The 23125-nt window shown below is 42.5% G+C and overlaps 2 protein-coding genes across 7 annotated transcripts in view; one reads left to right on the forward strand and one right to left on the reverse strand.

The window, feature by feature from the left end:
• Window positions 1-643: 643 nt before the first annotated feature.
• Window positions 644-20140, reverse strand: FAM76B (family with sequence similarity 76 member B). 4 transcript variants are annotated; one of them, XM_083361954.1, is made up of 11 exons: window positions 19762-20140; window positions 16701-16765; window positions 15864-15918; window positions 15163-15318; window positions 13396-13607; window positions 12392-12439; window positions 11763-11843; window positions 8516-8651; window positions 5986-6087; window positions 2452-2578; window positions 644-1828 (listed from the first exon to the last, which is right to left on the reverse strand). In XM_083361954.1, exons 1-10 carry the CDS (start codon window positions 19915-19917, stop codon window positions 2489-2491), a joined length of 1101 nt encoding a protein of 366 aa, XP_083218080.1. In that variant the 5' UTR covers window positions 19918-20140; the 3' UTR covers window positions 644-1828; window positions 2452-2488. The 4 variants fall into 4 exon arrangements, with proteins under 4 accessions (XP_083218080.1, XP_083218081.1, XP_083218079.1 ...); XM_083361955.1 differs by having other exon boundaries at window positions 644-2578; window positions 8516-8648; XM_083361953.1 differs by having other exon boundaries at window positions 644-2578.
• Window positions 20141-20212: 72 nt separating this feature from the next.
• Window positions 20213-23125, forward strand: part of CEP57 (centrosomal protein 57) — a 30455-nt gene continuing 27542 nt past the window's right edge. For 2 of the 3 annotated variants that reach the window (XR_014492435.1, XM_083361948.1), the window contains exon 1: window positions 20213-20560. Coding sequence is in view for 2 of the 3 variants with exons in the window: in XM_083361948.1 (XP_083218074.1) it covers window positions 20228-20560 (333 nt within the window). In the remaining variant the exon portion in view is untranslated. Of the gene's footprint in view, window positions 20561-20774; window positions 20884-23125 lie in introns of those variants that run through there. The other variant, XM_083361949.1, reaches the window with a different exon arrangement.

Raw genomic sequence — 23125 nt, forward strand, 5'->3', positions numbered from 1 at the left:
TCTATATAATCATGTAATATCTGCAAATAGTATTTATAAATTTACAAAGTTCATCTTTAGTATACAAAAAATAAAAAAAATCTCAGTATTGTAGAAAGCAGCTTTTTGTGTGTGTTCAAATTACAAATTATTCAGTAGTCTCTGGGGAACAAACCCTCCGAAAACCGGTAGCTGGAGGCCCCAACACGGCTAGCTGATGTGCAATCCATGTGATAATAAATTGAGCACCCCTTTTATCAACTGGATTTTCCATTTAATAGAAACAAGTTTAGGTTAATAAATTTTAGGTTAATGAAACTATTTTCTGGAATGCCAATGAACTTTTCTAATGTCCTACATCGGGGGTCCCCAACCCCCAGGGCCGCGAACCTCCAACGGTTCGCGGCCTGCCAGCAATTGGGTCGTGCAGGCATAGGATGCGAAACTATGACCCCTGGCCTGCGGAAAAATCGCTCTCCACGGAACCGGTCCCTAGCGCCCAAATACGTGGGGGGAGGCCCTGCTCTTTTGTATCATTCTCCTATAAAGAACCTTAAAAAATATCGAAGTGTTATTGGTTTTTTGTTTTTAAGCTTTACACATCCAAATCATGATCTCCAACTTACTTATTTCATAGTCACTTCTTGCTTACCTGCGGGAGCAGTCTGTCTTTTTTTTTTTCTTTTTCCAAATCTGGCAACTTTTTAAAGATGTGCAGGCTTCAAATCCCAGGAATTTCCTGGGTAGCACGCTAGTCGCCAAGCGGCCTGAAGTCGCCAAGTTTGAAGAACACTGTGCTAGAAACCTCTGTGCGTTTACACAGAAAGTTTGGAGAGAAACGTTCCAGGGTGCACTACTCTGTGCAAATGCTGAGAGGTCTTCTTTGCCCTGAAGAAATTGAGAGGGCCTGCAGGACACATTCAACAAACGCCTACAGATATGTATGCAATTGACGTTCCCGTAATGGTGATCCCTACGGTGACCGATCTACCTCCACAGAATCCCAGGCTCTCCCCAAAAATGCAGCTGGAGAGCCAGTCTCACTTTATTCCCTCTAGTGCAAATGGTGCCTCAGCCTGCATTACTGTCCCGTCACTGTAAAGACTGAGCCACGGTTATGTGGACAGCATGGTTTTATGTCTACACAGCTAGTTGTTGTTGTTGTTTAAATTCACAGTGTTAGACATTCATCAGGTTTCTCCATGGACATTTCTTTCTGCTCCGAATGTATTGGCCACAGAACATCTGTGGGACAATGCCTTTAGCGACACAAAGCTTTCAGTGTAGACTTGTTACGTTCTCACCGTACAAAACGGCATTAAACTTCAATGCCATGTCATTAAAAGAAACACCTGGAGCGTTTTACATTAGCTCAAATATTGTCCCCCTCATCATTCAGTCAAGAACACATCACTGAGAATACAATGCAAATCAGCACTGAGATCAAATAAACCATCTATTCGTAGAAGCCCTACATTTTAAAAGCTCCCCACCCACCCCGTTAAGTTAGGCACAGCAAGAGTTAAGACAAATACTCTCTACACAGACACATCTGTTACAGTATCTACAGCCAAAATTCATTGCCTGCCAGTACTTAGGACCTTCCCTATCATTCTAACCATTTGATCGTTGCATTTGATCCTTCTGTATATACATTTATAAATATATACATACAGGGGAACGCTGAAACATGGTTAAAGAAAAAGAAAAGTATATACAATTACCAACATCCCTATAAATAAACCGTTGGGAGAAAAGGCACTTGCAGGAGGAAGTCTACAGCGTATTTTCAGGAAAAAAACAAACACCTTTTGTTCTGGTACTTACAATAGAGAATCTCTTTTCATTTCTATAACAGGAAATGCAAAACACCAGTTATTACTAAGAATAGAACTATTAAAATCTTTTACATATATTTATAGGTTTAAGCTTCTTGTAATAAAAGCACCATGATTTTAAACCTCAATGCACTCTTATTTGGACTGAAAGACCAAGAAGGGTTGCCAAGTCTCCAGTGCTCTTGCTTGTTGTCAAATTAGCAGCTGCTGCTGCTGCTGGAACGTAGATCAGATTGAAAGTTGTCCTCAGATGTCTTTGTCCAGCTCCTCCGTGAGTTTTTGCTCTTGACCAGGCGACTTGCTGAAGTCCAACCCAATGCAATCAGTCTGCACGTTATTGCATGTTGTGATGACCAGGGACAGCACACTTACTGATCACCAGGGACTGGCCAGCTGCCTCCTTTTGTATGGCTGCATGGCTGCATTATATATGTATGCGTGCCTTCTTCAAACTTGTTGAAGTACTTTAGTAATCCAAATAATTTTTAATTTGCAAAAAAATAAAAACAAAAAACAAAAAAACAACAACCCACCTCCGTAACATTATTCAGTTAGAAAAAGGTATAGGAACTATGCCACCAACTCTGCACGCCAAAAGGTTTGTTTCTATGGAGTCTCCCCAGAGCTGATTTACCTTTCTGAGTTTAACAGCCACGAAGACCACCATCTTCTTATGGTGACGTCAGCATATTCCCGCTTTTGTCAAACTTCTTGCCCTTTGACAATGCTGCCACCTGTTTGAGCAGCTCTCTGTTCTTTGCCTACAAAAATCCAAAAGGGCCGGTGCTCCTGGTTATTTTGTACAACGTGCATTATTTTACATTGCTACATGAAGATTTGTAAAAATTAAAAAAAATTACAAAGTCTGCAAAAATACAGGGCAGTTAATACTCCATTTATATATCAGGGGTCTTCAAACTTGGCCCTTTTATGACTTGTGGACTTCAACTCCCAGAATTCCTCAGCCAGTATGCCTGGCTGAGGAATTCTGGCAGTTGAAGTCCATAAGTCATAAAAGGGCCATGTTTGAAGACCCCTGTCCTAAATCCTTCCCCTAGGTGGGCTGATAAACATGGCCTTCTTGGTGAACCTGTGAAGGATTGAAAAGGATTCTCTCAAAAGGGGTGGAGGCCTCAGACACAACTTATCTCCCAATTTTATTGCTACAATTGCTACATGAAGATTTTTTAAAATTAAAAATATTACAAAGGCTGCAAAAATATAGGGCAGTTAATACTCCTTTTATATCAGGGGTCTTCACACTTGGCCCTTTTATGACTTGTGGACTTCAAGTCCCAGAATTCCTCAGCCAGTATGGCTGGCTGAAGAATTCTGGGAGTTGAAGTCCACAAATCATAAAAGGGCCAAGTTTGAAGACCCCTGATTTATATGAATCCTAATTTCAGGGGGGGGGGGGAAAGAAGAAATACACTATATTACAGATGAAGAACCCAACACAGAAAGCTGGTTCATCCAGCTTGTAGTACTACAATGGAGGACACACCCCCTTCCACTTCTCAAATCCTACTTCTAGTTGTTCTGCTGATCCCGTTGGTAGTGCTTCAAGAGTGACAACAGAACAATTTCTACTCAGCTTGAATTTTGCTTGTCCCAATCTGCATCTCTGAGGGAAAAAGGCAATAGCGAAGAAGGGTAAAAGGGTCTACTTCCCAGCACTCCTGCATACAGGCAGTTCTCAAGTTATGACTGTAACGGAGCTTGCCCATCATAGTTGTAACTGACCAACCCGATTTTCAACCTTTTTTGCAGCAGTTGTCAAAACAAACAAACAAACAAACAAAAAAGATGGTCATTAAGTAAACTGCCATTTGCTATGGGCCTGGTTTTGCCAAAAACCAGAAGTAAATGCCAGTTTTCAGCAAAACCATTGTATAATGCAGTGATGTGACTGCAGGATGCTGTAACTGTACATACGGCCCAACTGCCAAGTGCCTGAAGTATAGTCACATGTCTGCAGTGAGGTGGGAGTCTGGATTGTAAGTAACCCCAGTTAAGTTCCTCCAATTGGTTGCTAAGTGATGGGTTATAAGTTGAGAAGTAATGCTTTCAGGATAGGACTGTTTCAGCCCACTTCTTGTATAGGCAAGGAAAAAGTGCAGGTGAAGCATACGCTACCCCTACTGAAGGACAAAAATCACTTTTGTAATGAGCCCTTGATAGAAACAAAAGAGTTGTGGTAGCGCAGTGGTTAGAATCCGGTCTTGCAGGCTCATTCTGCCAACAGCCAGCAGTTCGATTCTCACCGGCTCAAGGTTGATTCAGCCTTCCATCCTTCCAAGGTTGGTAAAATGAGGACCCAGATTGTTGGGGGCCAATATGCTGACCCTCTGAACTACTTAACTGTAAAGCACTACGGAACAGCATATAAGTCTAAGTGCTATTGCTTTAAGTGGGGAGAAGGGGTAGGGGAGAAAAGTTTGACCCTGGGGTTCCCCTCTTTCTTCCCCTGCTTCTGCACTTTAACATCTACATCAGGGGTGTCAAACTGCCGGCCCGTGGGCCGAATGCATCCATGTGAAACCACGCCCACCCCATTGCCGGCAATGGCAAAAAAGTCACAAAATGTCACGTCACGTGACGTCGCACGTTTGACACCCCTGATCTACATGAAACTGCTGGGAGAAGACATCCAACGGTCTGGGAAGGTGTTTACAAACCATCTAACAAAACTCAAGGGAAATCACTGAGAAATAACCCAGCTTGGACCTAGAAAACCTACTGCCTGCTTAACATTACTATGGTGTGAAAGGGACGCGGTGGCTCAGTGGGTTAGGACACTGAGCTTGTCGATCAGAAGGTCGGCAGTTTGGCGGGTTGAATCCCGAGTGCCGCGTAACAGAGTGAGCGCCTGTTACTCGTCCCAGCTTCTGCCAACCTAGCAGCTCAAAAGCACGTAAAAATGCAAGTAGAAAAATAGGGTCCACTAGGGTGGGAAGGTAACAGTGTTCTGTGCGCCTTTGGCGTCTAGTCATGCCGGCCACATGACCACGGAGACGTCCTCGGACAAGCGCTGGCTCTTCAGCTTTGAAACGGAGATGAGCACTGGCCCCTAGAGTTGGAAACGACTAGCACGCATGTGCGGGGGAACCTTTACCTTTTTATGGTGTGAAATGTCAGAATCCAACCAGCCTTACAACGCAGGAGGAGGGTCATGTTAGTTTATGGTGGTCCAAAATCAGGGAGGGGTCTGGTAGTATGGTGGAATCTGGCACTGAGTTACAGGAGGGAGGAGTGAAGGGACAAATAAAACACTGAGTCACTGGTGTGGAGGAAGAGGCCCAGGGAAGATCTTCCCAGCATCCATATCAGGGGTCTTCAAACTTGGCCCTTTTATGACTTGTGGACTTCAACTCCCAGAATTCCTCAGCCAGCGTGCCTGGCTGAGGAATTCTGGGAGTTGAAGTCCGTAAGTCAGAAAAGAGCCACGTTTGAAGACCCCGGATTTATACGATAGTAATGCAGAGTATGCTTTAGTCTGGTAAGATTTGACTAAAGGAGAACCGCAATAAAGAAACTACTAATTCATCATTAGTCGTTCTTGGTTTCCCCTACCTTGGACAGGTAGCGCCTTTTCAGATTAACACTCTTCATTATTTACCTCTTACTACTGAATGGTTATAAAACCATTTTTTTAAAATCACATTTATATCCCGCCCTTCTCCGAAGACTCAGGGCGGCTTACAATCTAAGAAGCACAAATCAATGTGCTTAGCAATAGCCTTCATTCTATGTATATGCCTGCTTATTAGGGCTTCCCCCCCCCCCAAGCAGCATTTTTACAAAGTCAGCTTATTGCCCCCAACAATCTGGGTCCTCATTTTACCCACGTCGGAAGGATGGAAGGCTGAGTCAACCTTGAGCCTGGTGGGACTCGAACCTGCACTAATTGCAGGCAGCTGGTGTTACTTAAGGAGGCATTAGCCCACTGCTCCACCAATCAAAAGGCCCAAGCTTTTGTGAACTGTAGCTCACTTTGTCGGATGTCAACTTTTTTTTTTAAAATAACGTTTATGAAATCAGAAAAGGTGCCACCTGACTCCTCCTGATTTTTGGGTAATACAGTGCAACGGAGCAGTACTGGGTTCAAAATGTAGGCCTCTTGGCTCTCACTCATGGATGTTCTCAGCTATTACTGAATAGCATTTACCTGTAATTGTTCTACAGTGTCCTTATGAGCTCTTTCCATACTGTTCATCTTGGTTCTTAAATTCGACTCTTGGTATTGAAAGTCCGCCTTCAGCTCAGTCAGCTGAGAAAAAGAATTGATTTACCTCTTTAAAAATACTGCCCATGGTTACTTCAATCCCCTCACCCTCAAATATCAACAACACGCATTTCTAGGTAAATGTTTAAAGATAAAGTACCCAATTTTCTTCAGCTGGTTTAAAAGCCAGAAAAAAAGAACATTAGGCAGCATTAAGTAATTTATCTGTACAGTTGCAAGAAAAAGTATGTGAACCCTTTGGGATTATATGGAGTTTTGCATGAATTGGCCATAAAATGCGCTCTAAATGTCATGTATGTCACAACAATAGAAAAACATAGTCTGCTTAAAATAATACTACACAAACATTAGCTGTTGTCATGTTTTAATTGAACATAAGATGGAAACATTCACAGTGCAGGGTGGAAAAAGTATGTGAACCTTTGGACTTAATAACTGGTTGACCCTCCTTTGGCAGCAATAACCTCAACCAAACGTTTCCTGTAGTTGCAGATAAGACCTGCACAACGATCTGGAGTAATTTTGGACCACTCCTCTTCACAAAACTGTTTCAGTGTAGCAATATTCTTGGGATGTCTGGTGTGAATCGCTCTCTTAAGGTCATGCCACAGCATTTCAATCGGGTTGAGGTCAGGACTCTGACTGGGCCACTCCAGAAGGCGTATTCTGTTCTGTTGAAGCCATTGTTTTGTTGAATTACTTGTATGCTTTGGGTCATTGTCCTGTTGCATCACCCATCCTCTGCAGAGCTTCAGTTGGCAGACAGATGGTCGTACGTTTTCCTGCAAAATGTCCTGATAAACTCTGGAATTTATTTTCCCATCAATGACAACAATCCGTCCAGGCCCTGAGGCAGCAAAGCAGCCCCAAACCATGATGCTCCCTCCGCCATGTTTTACAGTGGGGATGAGGTGAGGTTTTGATGTTGGTGTGCTGTGCCTTTTTTTCTCCACACATAGTGTTGTGTGTTTTTCCCAAACAACTCAATTTTGGTTTCATCTGTCCACAGTATATTTTGCCAGTAGTGCTGTGGAACATACAGGTGCTCTTTTGCAAACTTCAAACGTGCTGCAATATTTTTTTTGGACAGCCATGGCTTCCTCCGTGGTGTCCTCCCATGTACTCCATTCTTGTTTAATGTTTTCCTTATTGTAGATGTGTCAACAAAAATGTTAGCATGTACCAGAGATTTCTGTAGGTCTTTAGCTGTCACTCTAGGATTCTTCTTTACCTCATTAAGCGTTATGCGCTGTGCTCTTGCAGTCATTTTTACAGGACGACCACGCCTAGGGAGAGTAGCAACAGTGCTAAACTTTCTCCATTTGTAGACAGTCTGTCTTACCGTGGACACATGAACATCAAGGCATGGTTCACATCAGACAGTGCTTCTTGAGACCAGTAAACCCAAAACAGGTGTGTGTTTTTAAAGGGCAGGACGGCTGTCAGCAACACATCCAATATCATCACACTGATTGGAGTCAAGGTTGGCTCACTCCTGGCTCCAATTAGCTCTTGGAGAGGTCATTAGGCTAGGGGTTCACATACTTTTTCCACCCTGCACTGTGAATGTTTACATGTAATGTTCAATTAAAATATGACAACAGCTAATGTTTGTGTAGTATTATTTTAAGCAGACTGTGTTTTTCTATTGTTGTGACTTACATGACGTTTAAAGCGCATTTTATGGCCAATTCATGCAAACCTCCACGTAATCCCAAAGGGTTTACTTTTTCTTGCAACTGTATATATAAAAGAGGCTGAGTTTATCTGTAAAGCACAATGCAGTGATTTAGAATTTTGTCCACATTTTCTGAATTATAACCAAAATGCACTGTCCTTTAAATTGTTTCAGAAGCAATTTAAAAAAAATACAGGCCTTTTTCTAATTTACCTGAAAATTTAATCTTGTCATAAAAGTCTGAGCTATTGTGAAGTGGTAAGTATACATTTAAACTCTTAAGAAAAAAAGAAGAATACTATAAAATTACAGAACTGATATTATCCTAATTGCTTAAACTTTCTAATGAGGTTCTTTGGCTTAATTCCTAAAGTATTTCAGGCTTTTTAGTGCTTCCAAACTAAACTGTCTTCCTTTTATGATCCAAATTTTCTCCTTAAATTTATCCAGTACATTTGTCATTTACCCAGTTGATTACTAATTTAGGGCATCTTCCCTTTGAATCCTATTTCTTTTCCAAAAAGATGATTCTTGGTTCTCAAGTTTGATGGAAGATAGGGAATTACACACACCTTTCCCTTTCTGATACTTGGGAAACAATGGACTCTGTTTTCTGAGGTCAAGTCCCGATGCAGCTATTATCTGTTATTTTTGCAAGCCCACGGAGGGAGGGTCTGGAGGCTTAGCTGCATTTTTAAATATCTGACAAACATAACACTTAAGATACAAATGGAATACTTCTAAAGTAGGTACTGAAATGACTAAACCATTCACCTTTTTATCCTTCTCCAGTATAGTCTGATCTCTTTGTTGCAATAGACGTTTCAGTGACATCACTTCTTCTTTCAACTGACTTATTAGAACAAAGTTGTCGGTGCCTCCGCTGTCTGCTGACTGATTTATAGAGCTACTGTAAAAAAAATAAATAGCATCAAATGTAACTAAAGGCAGAAACAAACTGCATCCCAAGTATACGCATTTATCTGTTTGATACAGGTAATCCTTGACTTGATAACCATTCGTTTAATGACCAAAGTTACAACCGCACTGAAAAAAAGTCACTTATAAACAGTGGTCATACTTATGACCATTGCAGCATCCTCAGTTACCTGATTAAACAGAATAACAAGAGTTGAAAGGGATCTTAGAGATCTTCTAGTCCAGGGGTAGGCAACCTTGGCTTTTATGACTCGTGGACTTCAACTCCCAGAATTCCTGAGCCAGCATGGCTGGCTCAGGAATTCTAGGAGTTGAAGTCCACGAGTCATAAAAGAGCCAAGGTTGCATACCCCTGGTCTAGTCCAACCTCCTCCTCAGGCAGGAAACCTTATATGATTTCAGATAAATGGTTGTCCAGTCTGTTCTTAAAAACTTCCCGTGTTGGAGCATTCACAGCTTCTGGAGGCAAGTCGTTCCACTGATTAATTGTTCTAACAGTCAGCAAATTTCTCCTGAGTTCTAGGTTGCTTCTCTCTTTGATTAGTTTCCACCTGTTGCTTCTTGCCCTGCCTTTAGGTGCTTTGGAGAATAGTGTGACTCCTTCTTTGTGGCAATCCTTTAAATATTGGAGGACTGCTATCATATCCCCCCTTAGTTCTTCTTTTTATGAACCTAGGTAAAAGTTTCCCTGCACATGCGTGCTAGTCGTTTCCAACTCTAGGGGCCGGTGCTCATCTCCGTTTCAAAGCCAAAGAGCCAGCGCTTGTCCGAGGACGTCTCCGTGTTCATGTGGCCGGCATGACTAGACGCCAAAGGCGCACGGAACGCTGTTACCTTCCCACCGGAGTGGTCCCTATTTTTCTACTTGCATTTTTAGGTGCTTTCGAACTGCTAGGTTGGCAGAAGCTGGGACGAGTAACAGGCGCTCACTCTGCTATGCGGCACTCGGGATTCGACCTGCCAAACTGCCGACCTTCTGATCGACAAGCTCAGTGTCCTAACCCACTGAGCCACTGCGTCCTTTTTATGAACCTAGACGTACCTAATTCCAGCAACCGTTCCTTATATGTTTTAGCCTCCAGTCCCCTGATCGTCTTTGCTGCTCTTCTCTGTACTCTTTCTAGAGTCTTAACATCTTTTTTTACATTGTGGCAACCAAAAACTTTGGGTGCTTGGCAACTGCCATGTATTTACAATGGTTGCATTGTCCGGGGATCCTGGAATTGTCATCTGCAACCTTTCTAGGGAGCTTCTGACAAGCAAAGTCAACAGAGGGAAGTCAGATCCACTTAACAAACATACAATTCACTTAACAACTCTATAGTGATTTGCTTAAGAATCTGGGCAAAAATGGGGCATGACTCACTGAACAGCTGCCTTGCTTAGCAGCAGAAATTTTGGGCTCAATTGTGGTCATAAGTTAAACACTACCTATGATATATTTATGCACTGCCTGTCATCTCCTCCATTGTAAGCAGATTTTATCCATCCTTTGTGTCAGGTACCGTATTTTTCGGACCATAAGATGCACTTTTTTCCCCAAAAGTGGGGGGGAAAACGAGGGTGCGTCTTATGGTCCGAAGGTGATCCGTATGGCCAGCCCCAACCTCTGCAAGTGGAGCACAAATCGGCACGTGCTGAGAAACGCCGATCTCGCGCTCCTGCAAACTCCCTTGCTCGGGTTCAGCTTCCCTTCCTACAAGAGAAAGCAGGCTGAAACGGAGTGAGGGAGATTGCCAGGAATGCGAATCGGCTGATGTTGCGCTGCTGCAATCTGCCTCGTTTCAGCCTGCTTTCTCTTGTAGCAAGCGAAGCTGAAACCGAGCAAGGGAGTTTGCAGGAGCGCAAGATTAGCCGATTCGCATTTCTGGCAATCTCCCTCACTCCGTTTCAGCTTGCTTTCTCTTGTAGCAAGGGAAGCTGAAACTGAGCGAGGGAGTTTGCAGGAGTGCGAGATCGGCCGATTCGCATTTCTGGCAATCTCCCTCACTCCGTTTCAGCTTGCTTTCTGCAAGAGAAAGCCGGGTTGCAGGGCCGCCTCCGCGGGTACTGCTCTAATGCAGAGAGGGAAGGACAAAGAGGGAGGGAAGGAAGGAAGGAAGGAAGGAAGGAAGGAAGGAAGGAAGGAAGGAAGGAAGGAAGGAAGGAAGGGACAATGGGAGAGGGAGGGAGAGAAAGAGAGAGAGAGAGAGAGAGAGAGAGAGAGAGAGAGAGAGAGAAGGAGAAAGAATTTTTTTTCTTGTTTTCCTGCTCTAAAAACTGGGTGAGTCTTATCGTCCAGTGCGTCTTATGGTCCGAAAAATACGGTAATTGACACGTTTTAAAAGGACCACTTATATTTGAGCATTAACTTCCAAAGGGTCGGAAACTTGCTTAATGAAGCAGTTGATTTTTTTTATGTGAATAACAGTTAACTGAGAGATTCATTTTTCACATACGATGTACAGATAGTCCTCAATTTATAACCAGTCACTTAGCCACTGTTCAAAGTTATGACAGACCCCATAAAAGGTACTTATGATGGCCAGTGTTCGACGTTCTCACCGCCACCCCCCCTACAGTCACGTGACCCTATTTTGCACACTTGACAACCAGCCCACGTTGACAGCCATTTGCAGGATCCCTCAGTCGCATAGCCACAATTTATGTTTTCGCCAGAGCCCAGTGTTCACTGAATGTCCCAGAGCAAACAATGGGTTGCTTAATGACTGCTACAAAAGTCACAACATTGGGTGAGGTCATGTGATCACTCGTTTAATGACTGTAATTGTGGGATCAATTTAGGTAAGTCAAGGACTACCCATATTTAAAATAAAATAGATTCACAAGGGTTAAATTTGCCACTGCTGCCATTAGACTGATTTCTGATTCAACGTTAGTTCATTTATCCCAAGAACTGCTGGTAGCAGAATTTTCAACAAAGATTTAGGCTAGTTTTGTAGAAATCTCCAAAGATCAAGAACTGGAATAATATTCATGTTGAAATTGGGAAAAAAATGGAAAAAGTATGAACTCTATTTGTTCATACAATGTTTTATTTAACAGAACAGAAATATATATATATTCAGAACTGTATTTTTACCTATCTCCATTAGATGGCTTGGATTCCATTTTGGGCTTTTTCTTTGGAGTTTCATTCTGAATAGCTGAAGAGGATTTATGGCTGCAAAGAAACATTAAGATTGCGTGACATATGGTCATATAGCCACATTTTACCCAAAACAGCATGCAGTATTATATATTATAAATTTATTACATATAAATATTACAAATATAAAGCTGTCCTCTCAGCTTCTCTCTCAACTTTTAAAAACAACTGTCCATCATTCCTAATTCTTTTAATGCTTAACTGTCACTCAAGGAACATTTGAAGCACATTCTACAGTTAATGCAATGCTATCTGTGCCCTCCCTAAAAAAAATCACCAGCCTTTTAGACAGCAATTAAGATTTTCAAAAAGCCCTCACTGTTGTCAGTGAAATATTTGTAAAAGTTAATACAGGTGGCAAAGTTTAACTTTCTCTTCTCTAGTGCTATGCTCTCAATCAGCCCGTTAGTTTCAAGGCTGATAAAGAGGCAATTCTGTCCTCGCCAGTTCTGATAACCACATTTTTCATTTGCTGGCATCTACCACTTCATAAGGGGAAAGAAACAACAAAAAGTTTCCAATCCAGGTACAAAGCAAGAAATGTCTTTTTCAATACTATTTACCTCTGCTTCCATAACCCCTGATCTTCTTCTGGGCTCAGACTGCTGATTCTAAAATACAAAAATGCAGAACGTTGAACCAGCTTATGAGTAATATTCCAATATCTGGCTTTAGTCGGTAACTTCAGAAACTGAATGGTTTGAAAAGATGGAGACAAGAAAGCAAATAGGGTTGTTTTTTTTGTCAAATAAGGAGTCGGGCAATTTTTGTGGGCCTCCATGCCGTTGCAGGTACCGTATTTTCCGGCATATAAGACGACTGGGCATATAAGACGACCCCCCAACTTTTGAGATGATTTTCATGGGTTAAAAAGTCGTCTTATACGCCGGAAAATACGGTAATCCTTGCTTAGTGACTACCTTGGACAATTATCTCTGCAATTACAAAGGTGATGAAAAAGTAACTCTGTGATTGATAGCCACATCTATGAACACAGCAGCATCTTCTCTCACTTATATGCTCATAATTAGTTAGTACATTTGTCCTATGCTTGATCTATTCTCCCTCCCCCCCCAGCAAGAGATTGCCTAAACCAGGGGGTAGGCAGCCATATTCCTGACCGATATACAGTCTCTAACAGTCACACCAAGATCCTATATTGATAGGGGTCCCCAAACCCTGAGCTGTGGCCCAGTACTGGTCCGCAGACCACTCGGAACCGGGCCACAGAAGGGGTAAAGTGTGCACGCATGCAGCTCCACTTGCATGAGCAGCAGGCAAGCGCAAGCAGCTCCGTTGGCGCAAGCTAGGGGTGTGCCTCCACAAAGCTGGAAAGGTTGGGGGACCGCTGCTTGTATGGTCCAAGTTGTCCAGTGAGAACTGCAACCGTCTCTGAACAAAGTATATCTTTGCCACATGGCCATCTGAGTTCTGAACAATGTGTCTTATAAAAGGAATCTGTTGCATTCACAAGAAGCTACGTATTTCTTTATTTATTTAAATCCACCACTTCGCAAGAACGTGTCTCCTAGGATGGCTCAATTTCGAAGCTCCTCGTAGCACTTACTTGTGATGGCCGCTGCTGTGATGGTGGTGGTGATGGTGGTGGTGGGAGTGACGGTGGTGATGGTGGTGTTTCAAATGATGCTGGTCTTTTTCAGTAATAGATGTAGAAGAATTAGAATGTGAAGACCCTAAGCTCTTCCTCTGTTCCTTGGTCTTCTGCAGTACTCTCTTGTAGGACAGAGTACAAAGCCAACACAACAGCTTCCCATCAACCTTTTGGGAAATCATTCGCAGCAAGTTATGTTACACGTACTGAGTGCTAAAAAGACACACAACAGCCAAAATAAAATTATCAAATACTACTGCTGTTATCCTTGCACACAGATCTTAATATAAACAAGAATATGAATACGTGTGTATATATACGGCATCGGCAGCATATCAAAGAAAGCATGCTAGACATTGTAGAAAATTTTGTGTGTGTGTGTGTGTGGGGGGGGTAATCTAACTTGACTTCAATCTGTTTTATCTTTCCAAGGACTGTGGCTAGTTTAGGCAAAGAGATTATTTAGGGCATTCTGTTACCACTATCTTTGTTCATATAACAAAATAATGTATTCTTGAGGACAAAGGGCAGCCCAGGTTCTTGTGTTTTGATAAATATGTTGAGCTACGCAAATTGACATTTTAAATTGGTATCCTGCCTTTATTTTTAGAAATAACTCAAGGTGGGAAATACATCCAATACATCCTCCTCTATTTTCCCTACCACAACAATCCTGTGAGGTGGGTTCATCTGAGGACTGGCCCAAAGTCACCCAGCTGGCTTTCATGCCTAAGGCCATAAACTCATGACTTCCTACTTTCTAGGCTGGTGCCTGAACCACTAGATCAGGGGTAGGCAACCTCGGCTCTTTTATGACTCATGGACTTCAACTCCCAGAATTCCTGAGTCAGCTATGCTGACTCAGGAATTCTGGGAGTTGAAGTCCATGAGTCATAAAAGAGCCGAGGTTGCCTACCCCTGCACTAGATAAACTGGCTCTTCGATGTATGTCCTATACATGATGAATTCCTAAGGCTACAGTACTACAGTACCCTGAATTCTATGAAGAACAAATAAATATAAACGACTACTGCAATAGCTTATAGCACATAAATAGTAACTGGGCAAATTATAGACCAAATTTTGACATAGACATTATTTGTACCTCTTAACATGTAAGAAAAATTCGTGGAATTACTTTTGTTGTCCACTGTTTTGCAAAATCAAATTAATTAGTTCCCTAATCTTATGAACTCTGAGGTGATACATAGACATATATAAACCCTAACCCAGAAACATACGAAGGGATTCCTTTTATACTTGGAAGTAGTCATTTTAAATGTAATATAAAAGGCAGTTTTCTTTTAGAAAACGTCAGATCAACAATCTAGTTTGTAATCTAGTTTTGTAAGACATAAGGAAAAGGGATACAATGCAGACCTTTTATATATATCAGGGGCATCAAAACTGCCGACCTACGGGCCGGACGCGTCATCCCAAAACCGTGCCCACCCCATTGCCGGCAATGGAGAAAAAGCTCTGATACATTGTGCGATGTCGCGAGTTTGACATGTCTGATATATATCAATATCGATAGATAGATCGATCAAGATTTGGTCATTGCTATGGATATTCCTCCATGTAGGACTTAGTAGCCTAACTAAAGATTCAGGTCTGACTTGGCAGAGTGGAGCGTAAGTTGGATTTTACTCAGTTGATTTGAGATCAATTTTGCACCACCAATTTTACAGCAAACTTTTATTTATAATCACCAAAGCCTACCTTTCTTCTTCCTTCTTCTTTGCGGTCAAAAGCACATTGCTGCTTACACTGTTCACAGGTCTGAGGTGGTCCATATTTTTTTTCAGAGTTTGTACAGCGCTGACATTTTGTACCAATAAAAGCAGCAATGATGTTGCAGTACTGACAAGGTTTCGGCTGGGAAAAATGGGTTAGAAACTCTTAAAAATATGTTAAGTTGTTGAGAACTGAAAATCAATGGGGCGGGGGAGAGATAAAATAATTATACAGGGGGCTGAAGACAGATTGTCATCAAACACAGTACTTGCATACTAGAAGAGCATTAAGTTTTATAACTGGAACAAGAGATAATGGGTTATAATCCCTTCGAAAACATATTTAGAGCTTCAGTATCTAATATCTCATATAATTCCAATCAGTGTTTGGAACTGCTTCATAAAATTAGAATTGCATTCCTCTGGATGTCTACATTAGGCATAAAATCCTTATCTGCTACCAAAAAATCAAAACAATCCCCTCAGTTTTGTTTATTAATCAATTGTCAGTATGCATGGATCACTTCTCTTCACATCACATAACCAAGGAAAATTGCAATTACTATCTAAGAAAATTGCTCTATTATTTCAAACAAATAAGGGTAAAATGTCTACAATTTGTGTAGGAATCTAGACAATTGTAGTTTAGCAACCCAATCACGAATACGACTACAGGTGTTAACTTACCGTTCCAAATTGTTTCACATTTTGGGCACACTTCTTGCATATTGTATTAGTTTTGCTGGAAAAAAAAAGCAAAATTCGAAATTTTAGCTACTTAGCTATCAACCGCCTACCTATAATTATTGCTGAAAAGGAGAAAGTTGTGAATTAACATGTTGCTCTTAAGTTTCTCAAAGAATAGGTTATTGCCACATAAATTAAGAAGAGAACAAATTTTCCATACAGAAAAAAATGAGAATAGTCTAGGTATATTAGTTCTATAGGAATTTTCATCAAAACGAACAAATGTACTATTATAACTTCTCAGACACCATTAACCACTAAAGTTTCTACTCAGTGTGTCATTTTAAATCCTAATTTTTAAATTATAGAGGACTTAACTGAATATATTAATGCAAGTAAGCTACATAAATTCTTAACTGAGATTAAAGATAGTGCTGCATTAGTAAAAAAATTTAAAAATGACATATTGGGAACTAAAGCCACATTCTACTATGCCATATAAGGCTTAAATTATTAACAGTATGGAAATTTGCTAGCACTCGGACCATCAAGTGGAGTTCGAGGCTACCATCTGAAAAAATATTAAGACATGCCACTAAATGGGAAAGAAAAAACACAATGCAGCCCTAATGAAACTCATGTAGGTATGTTAGGAAGAAAAGTAGGGCAGCATTTTCTAACGTGGTATTTTCCTGGGGTGTGGAGGCTACAATTCCAAGAATTGTCAGCAAGCCGAACTAGATAGGAATTTAAGCTCCATGCATGGCATTTCCATAGCCACCAACAGTTACTTTTCTTCAACAATCCTTTGTTCATTAATATATTTATTTAACTTACCTCTCTTGCTGAAACTCTGATCGGCAGTAAGTACATTTTACAATGGGGTGCGCAATCCGACATTCCTAGAAGAGATAATCAATATTTTATTGAAGTGCAACAAGCAATATTAGGTGCATTAGATTTTACCTTGCAAAACATTCGTCATCTGAGGTAGTAAATTAGGAAGCTATTCTTGATTATTGGACTAACAATATAATTTATTAGAACAGAACAGTACCCTTGGCAGACTACTGTACAAAATTAATTTACTGCAAGTTAATTTTTCAAATAAAGATGTACAGGTAGTCCTCAACTTACAACCATTTGTTTAATGACCTTTCAAAGTTACAGTGGTACTGAAAAAAATGACTTACAACTAACCTTGACACTTATGACCATTAAAGAATCTTCAGTCACGTGATCAAAATTTGGGCTAGGCAACTGGCATGTACTTATGACAGTTGCAGTGTCCCAGAGTCACGTAGTCGCCATTTTCAACCTTCCCAGCCAGCTTCCCACAAGCAAAGTCAATGGGGGAAACCAGATTCTCTTCATAACTGTAATTCACTTTACAGCTGCAGTGATTTGCTTAACAACCATGGCAAAGAAGGTCATAAAATCAGGTGTGACTCACTTAAGAACCAGCTTAGCAATGGGAATTCTGGTCCCAAATGCGGTCTCAAGTCAAGGACTACCCATAGGTAATATGTTTTTAACAACTTTTGGAGATTTAAAACATAAATATGGCAATAAAAATCATTCACAAAATCAGTAGTGTCACACACAGCTTAAGTACTTTGCTCTGCAGTGGAAACAATTATTTTATTTATTTTTATTGCAAGTGCCTCTGTACCATTTTAATTGAATGACTTTATGCAGCTATTATCATTTAAAAAATACCCATGCTGCTGAAGCCAAGTTTTGCTAAGGAGTTTCACTTCAAATATATGTATATGTATATATTATGTATATTATTACATAAGAAAGCACAGACAATGCAGATGCAGACAGAAACCCACAACCATTTTTGGCATTTTTGTAATTTTCCATTTTTTTATTGCTTTGTTTTGATATTATGAATTCCTGAAACTACTGTAAATGCCTTGGAATGTACCAACTACTAGATCCATCTAACAGTCTGTGATGATTTTGTAACTGCCTAGGAAAATTTATATCATAAAAGACCACAGCTTTTCTTTTTAAGAGAAAACAGATGTCTCTTCCTTGCTAAAATCGGATGCATACAACTGATTCTTTCAATTTCAAATATCTATGTAGCAGTGAATTTATGTTTTAAATCTCAGGATGAAAGCCCAATCTACAGAGATATCAGTACATCTTACCCTTCCGCTCCCCAAATTTAGAAATAGATACACTGTGCATTTTTCCATCCATGGAAATTTTCCAGTATATCTCATTCCCTAAGAAATTAGTTCGAGGGGGGGAAAAAAATCTGGATGAGGTCAAGAGCTCCAACAGTAAGTGTCAAATTTGAAACCAGACTGCCATTCTGAACAGCACTACATGTCATACAGTTGTCCTTATTTTATTGATTTATGTTCTGCCTTTATTATTTTTACAAATAATTCAGGGCAGGGAACATATATAACACACCTTCCACCCTCTATTTTCCCCCACAACAACTGTCTGGTTTTCTAGCCTAGTGGCTTAAACACTAAACCAAACTTGTTCTTTTACTACCCAGAAATTTTGACATTTCCTGCTGATTTTCTACCCTGTGGGGGGAAAAAAAATCCCACCCTACTTTCATCAGAAGGAACCACAGATGGCTACAAGGTGCAATTCAGCAGGCAACATGGCACAGCATCAGTTTTTGTAAGCTTTTGTAAGGCAGGGGTGGGGAACTACGGTCTTTTTTTTTAATGACTTGTGGACTCCAACTCCCAGAATTCCACAAGTCATTAAAAAAAAAAGGCCGTAGTTCCCCACCTCTGTTCGCAGGAATGGAAAAAGAAGTCCGCTCCTACAGTACAGTACAAAGCCTTGAAACCTTCTGCCCTAATATTATTACTAATACTAATCGCATTTCCCCTCTGACGACTTTTTTATACTTATACGGTGTCAAGAGTTTACTTTTAAGTAAAATTTTAAATGTTTTAAATTTTGTAGTTGTGGTATTGAGGCTTTTGGAGGAGTTGGTGGTGGCAGCAGCATGCTCCAGGGGTGAAAAGAAGCAAGGCCTCCTTAAGGAAAGGATGGAAGAGTCAGGATCAGAAAAAGGAAAGAAGGCGAGGTTGTCAGAATACAAGCTAACTTGAGGGCTAATCCACATGGAGCCCCATTTCCATCTGTCCTGTGTGCCATCGTTCACTCCCTAGAGACTAAAATGGACAATGTGAAATTTGAGCGGGTCCCCCAAACAAGGAGTATATATCGGAGGTAGTGACCCTTTGAGAGCTGTATGCCACGAAATTTCATTTTGATGTATGCCGATTGGTGTACATTCAAAGTGACAATAAAGTTATCATCATTGTTTCTTTTAAAAACCTTGTGAACCGCCCTGAGTCCTACGGGAGAAGGGCGGTATATAAGTCTAACACACTAAACCAGGGGGTCTTCAAACTTGGCAACTTTAAGACTTGTGGACTTCAACTCCCAGAATTCCTCAGCCAGCAAGCCTAGCTGAGGAATTCTGGGAGTTGAAGTCCACAAGTCATAAAAGGGCCAAGTTTGAAGACCCCTGCACTAAACTAACTAAACTTTAAGTAACCATCTGGGCTCTGCCGCTGAATAATGCACGAAAAAGCAAAGTTGGGTTATTTTCACTGGGGTGTGGTGTGGCGTGGTGTGTGTGTACACGTGATCAAAGAAACACGTGTGCGAAAGTATACGTGACTATAGGTGTGTCTGAATATTAAGTGCGTGCTAATGTGCGAAAGCGTGGATCATTTTTACCTGGAAGGCTTCTAATCCTAATAAAAGCTCAAGTATTCGCTCCGGCCGGGCGAAAGCCTTTCTTCCAAGCCTCCAATCAAAAGCCGCCTGGCCGGTCGCAGCCACCCACGCAACCCTCCCTCCCTTCCCTTCCTCCCGCCGCCTCCGCCCTCGGAAGCGGCACCTTGCAGAGCTGCTGTCCCTGGGAGAGCTCCTCGAAAGGGTAGCGCTGGTTGCACTTGGTGCAGGCGTAGAGAGCCGGGGCCGCGCCGGATCCCGCGCCCGCCGTCGTCGCCGCCGCCACGATCGCCGCCCCAGAAGCCCCGGATGTTGCCGCCATCCGCCTTCCTCTCGGCCTAGAGGGAGCCACGGCCGGCCGGCCGCCAGCCCGCCCGAGAGGAAATCCAAGCCAGACGAACCGCGGTTCGATCCTCGCCGCCGCCACCGCTTCCCCGGCGTCGATAGGCCGCGCCTCTTCCTTGTGTCAGCGGCGGGGCCCGAACCCGTTTTTTTTTTTTTCCTCCCTCCTTTCTCACACAAACAGAGGGAGAGCGCGAGCGAAGGGAGCGAATGAACGCCCGGCGAGGCGGGTCCGCCTCCTCGGCCAATCCGAGCCGCGCGGCAATACTTCCTTCAAACCTCGCCGCCCAATGGCCGAACGGGACGGAAGGACACACGCGCGTCGCCGCGTGACGTCACGTTCAAGCCGACCAATCAAGAAATCGAAGGGGCCCCCGGAGCGCGCTCGCTCGCTCGCTCTCATTGGTCCTCCGAGGGGCTCTTCTGAAGTTTGGAGGGCCTTTGCCTTCCCACCGTCTCATGGCTGCGATTGCGCAGAAGAGAGCGGGGAGACTTCCTGCCTTTTCTTCCTCTCGCTTCTCTGCCAACGGCTAGAAAAAACGACTCTTAACGCATGCCGCTCTGACTGTACGATTGACTTCCCCACTGATAGGTCCCAAAGAAACGCAGCGCGGAAAATCCAGGTTGGGCTTAAGAACCGCCGCCTAACTGCCGTCGACTATTCCTACTGGCTGTTTGTCGCGTCAATCGCCGCCTCCGCTCTGTGACGCAAGCCTCCCGTAAGAGGCAAAGAGCCGGATGCGATGCGCTAGGCTAGGGAGAGGGCGTCGCGTCGTGGTTGGCCGGTTGCGATGTCACTCAATAGAGCTACCTTGCTGACAGCTGGAAGGCCGGTGGGGGGAGGCGGGAGCGAGGCAGTATCAGCCGCTGCTGGCCTTAAAGGGACACGCACCCGGCACGGCCGCCCTTTTACGACATGGCGGTGGCCGGGGCCCCTGAGCACACGGTGAGCCGGTGGGAGGCGAGGCCGCGGCTGTCCTGCTCCATTACATGGGGCGGCACTCGTAGGCCGTCCGTGGAGTCCTGAGGGTACCTTCTCGGGAGGGGGACAACAACAAGGCGCTCTTCACATGCCCAGAGACGCGTTTTCCGTTAGGCTAGTGCAGACGTAGGCAACCTCGGCTCTTTTATGACTCATGGACTTCAACTCCCAGAATTCCTCAGCCAGCGTACGCTGGCTGAGGAATTCTGGGAATTGAAGTCCAGGAGTCATAAAAGAGCCGAGGTTGCCTACCCCTGGGCTAGTGTCTATATTCCTTAACTTCGGCAGCTTCCCCTGTATTCTCACCCTCTTCGTCTAGCATGGACAGGTGGCTGAGGGGAGATGTAGCTTAACTGTAGCACTTTATTGGGGGGGGGGCGGTGGCAAGGGGCTATTAGTGGCCTCAGTGTAAAATATGAGGATAAGCCATTCAAATAAAACTCTGCTCAGTTTCTAGGGGGAAAGTGGCTTTTCTGGGTGCTTCTTCTAACCCACAGCCTTGGGGCTTCCTGGTGGTCTCTCCTGGTGGTCTCCCTTTCAAGGCCTCTGCTTAAAGATCCTGCGAGCCACTTTTGCTATTTTGGGGCTGGGTAGGGAAGGTAGATAGGGAAAGAAGAGAATTTCATGGAGGGCCTTCTCAGCAACAGGAAAGGCCGGTATATAATTGTCATGGGTGTATTTATATTTATATGAAAAGCTAAGGGACGCGGTGGCTCAGTGGGTTAGGACGCTGAGCTTGTCGATCAGAAGGTCGGCAGTTTGGCGGGTCGAATGCCGAGTGCCGCGTAACAGAGTGAGCGCCTGTTACTCGTCCCAGCTTCTGCCAACCTAGTAGTTCGAAAGCATGTAAAAAATGCAAGTAGAAAAATAGGGACCACTCCGGTGGGAAGGTAACAGCGTTCCGTGCGCCTTTGGCGTCTAGCCATGCCGGCCACATGACCGTGGAGACGTCCTCGGACAAGCGCTGGCGCTTCGGCTTTGAAACGGAGATGAGCACCGGCCCCTAGAGTCGGAAACGACAAGCATGCATGTGCGGGGGAATCTTTACCTATATGAAAAGAGTCACAAGTTTACTGCATGTCCCAAAGGCACTTCTTCAAAAGACAACTGGGCTTTCTTGGTTTTTCTCTTGAAGACTTTTTTCTCTTCTTGTCCAAGAAGCCTCTTCAGTTCTGAAGCTGAACGGAAACCTTGTTGGATAAGAAGCGAATCTGTCTTCAAGCAAAACAAAGACAGTCCACTTAAGTCTTCTGAAAAAGCGCCTTTAGAACAACCATGACCTGGATGATTGAGATTCTTCATAGAAATTTACTACATGGGTATATTTACTGTAATTCTAGAAATTCTGACAACTGCGTGTTCTATTAACTCCTAAAAGATTTTCTGTATTGTGCATTATTGGCGACAAAATTTCTCGGAATTTCACTTATGCACCTCTTCTTAACTTTTGATTGTCTAGCTTTCCTCAAAAGGCATGCATGAAGTCTTTGGTATCAGAGAGCAAAATTTTATTTTGTTCCAGATATTTTTATCACTTTGTCTTCTGTTCAATTTACATTAACTAGTCTACACAGAGGTAGTGGGTTGTTTCATTCCCTTATAGAGTTTCCATATGCAGGGTGCAAAAATTCTTGTGATTAAAAGATTACAAAGTTTTCTGCATCTCTTATCCAGATTTTTGTAGCTCACAATAGCCCTAGTTAATTGCATTTCATTTCCTCTTTTTAAATCTTTTAGAAACTTTTTTAATGCTTTTACAACATTTGTAATCTGTCTAGAGAAAAGCAGTTTAAAAATGTGGTTATTTGTAATGGTTTATAAAGTGCAATGGCTGGGTTATCTCAACACGCAAAGCCAAAAATAAACAGTATTATGGATTAGAGTACAGTACCGTAATATGTAAATATAACATTACCATTGACTTTCAGTTAGTTTCAGATCTTAGCAGGATGTTTCCTATACTTTCTTTTGTGTGTTTTGAATCTCTATGTAAGGAAATACTGGTTTCCTCTCTTCAGCAGTGTTTCTGCAGGAGCTTATTTGAAGGATTAGGGCATGCAATTTAAAACATGTAAAATAATAGAAATTTAGATATTGCAGCCTTTTTATAATGTTTTAAAGAAGCCTCTTGAGAGCTTTTAAGTTCAGAGCATAATCTTTGGGGGGGGGCAGAATAATTCTGCAGTTGTTACTTTACTGTAATCGT

This window comes from Vipera ursinii (genome assembly GCF_947247035.1).
Source record: "Vipera ursinii genome assembly, chromosome: 4".
Taxonomy (NCBI): domain Eukaryota; kingdom Metazoa; phylum Chordata; class Lepidosauria; order Squamata; family Viperidae; genus Vipera; species Vipera ursinii.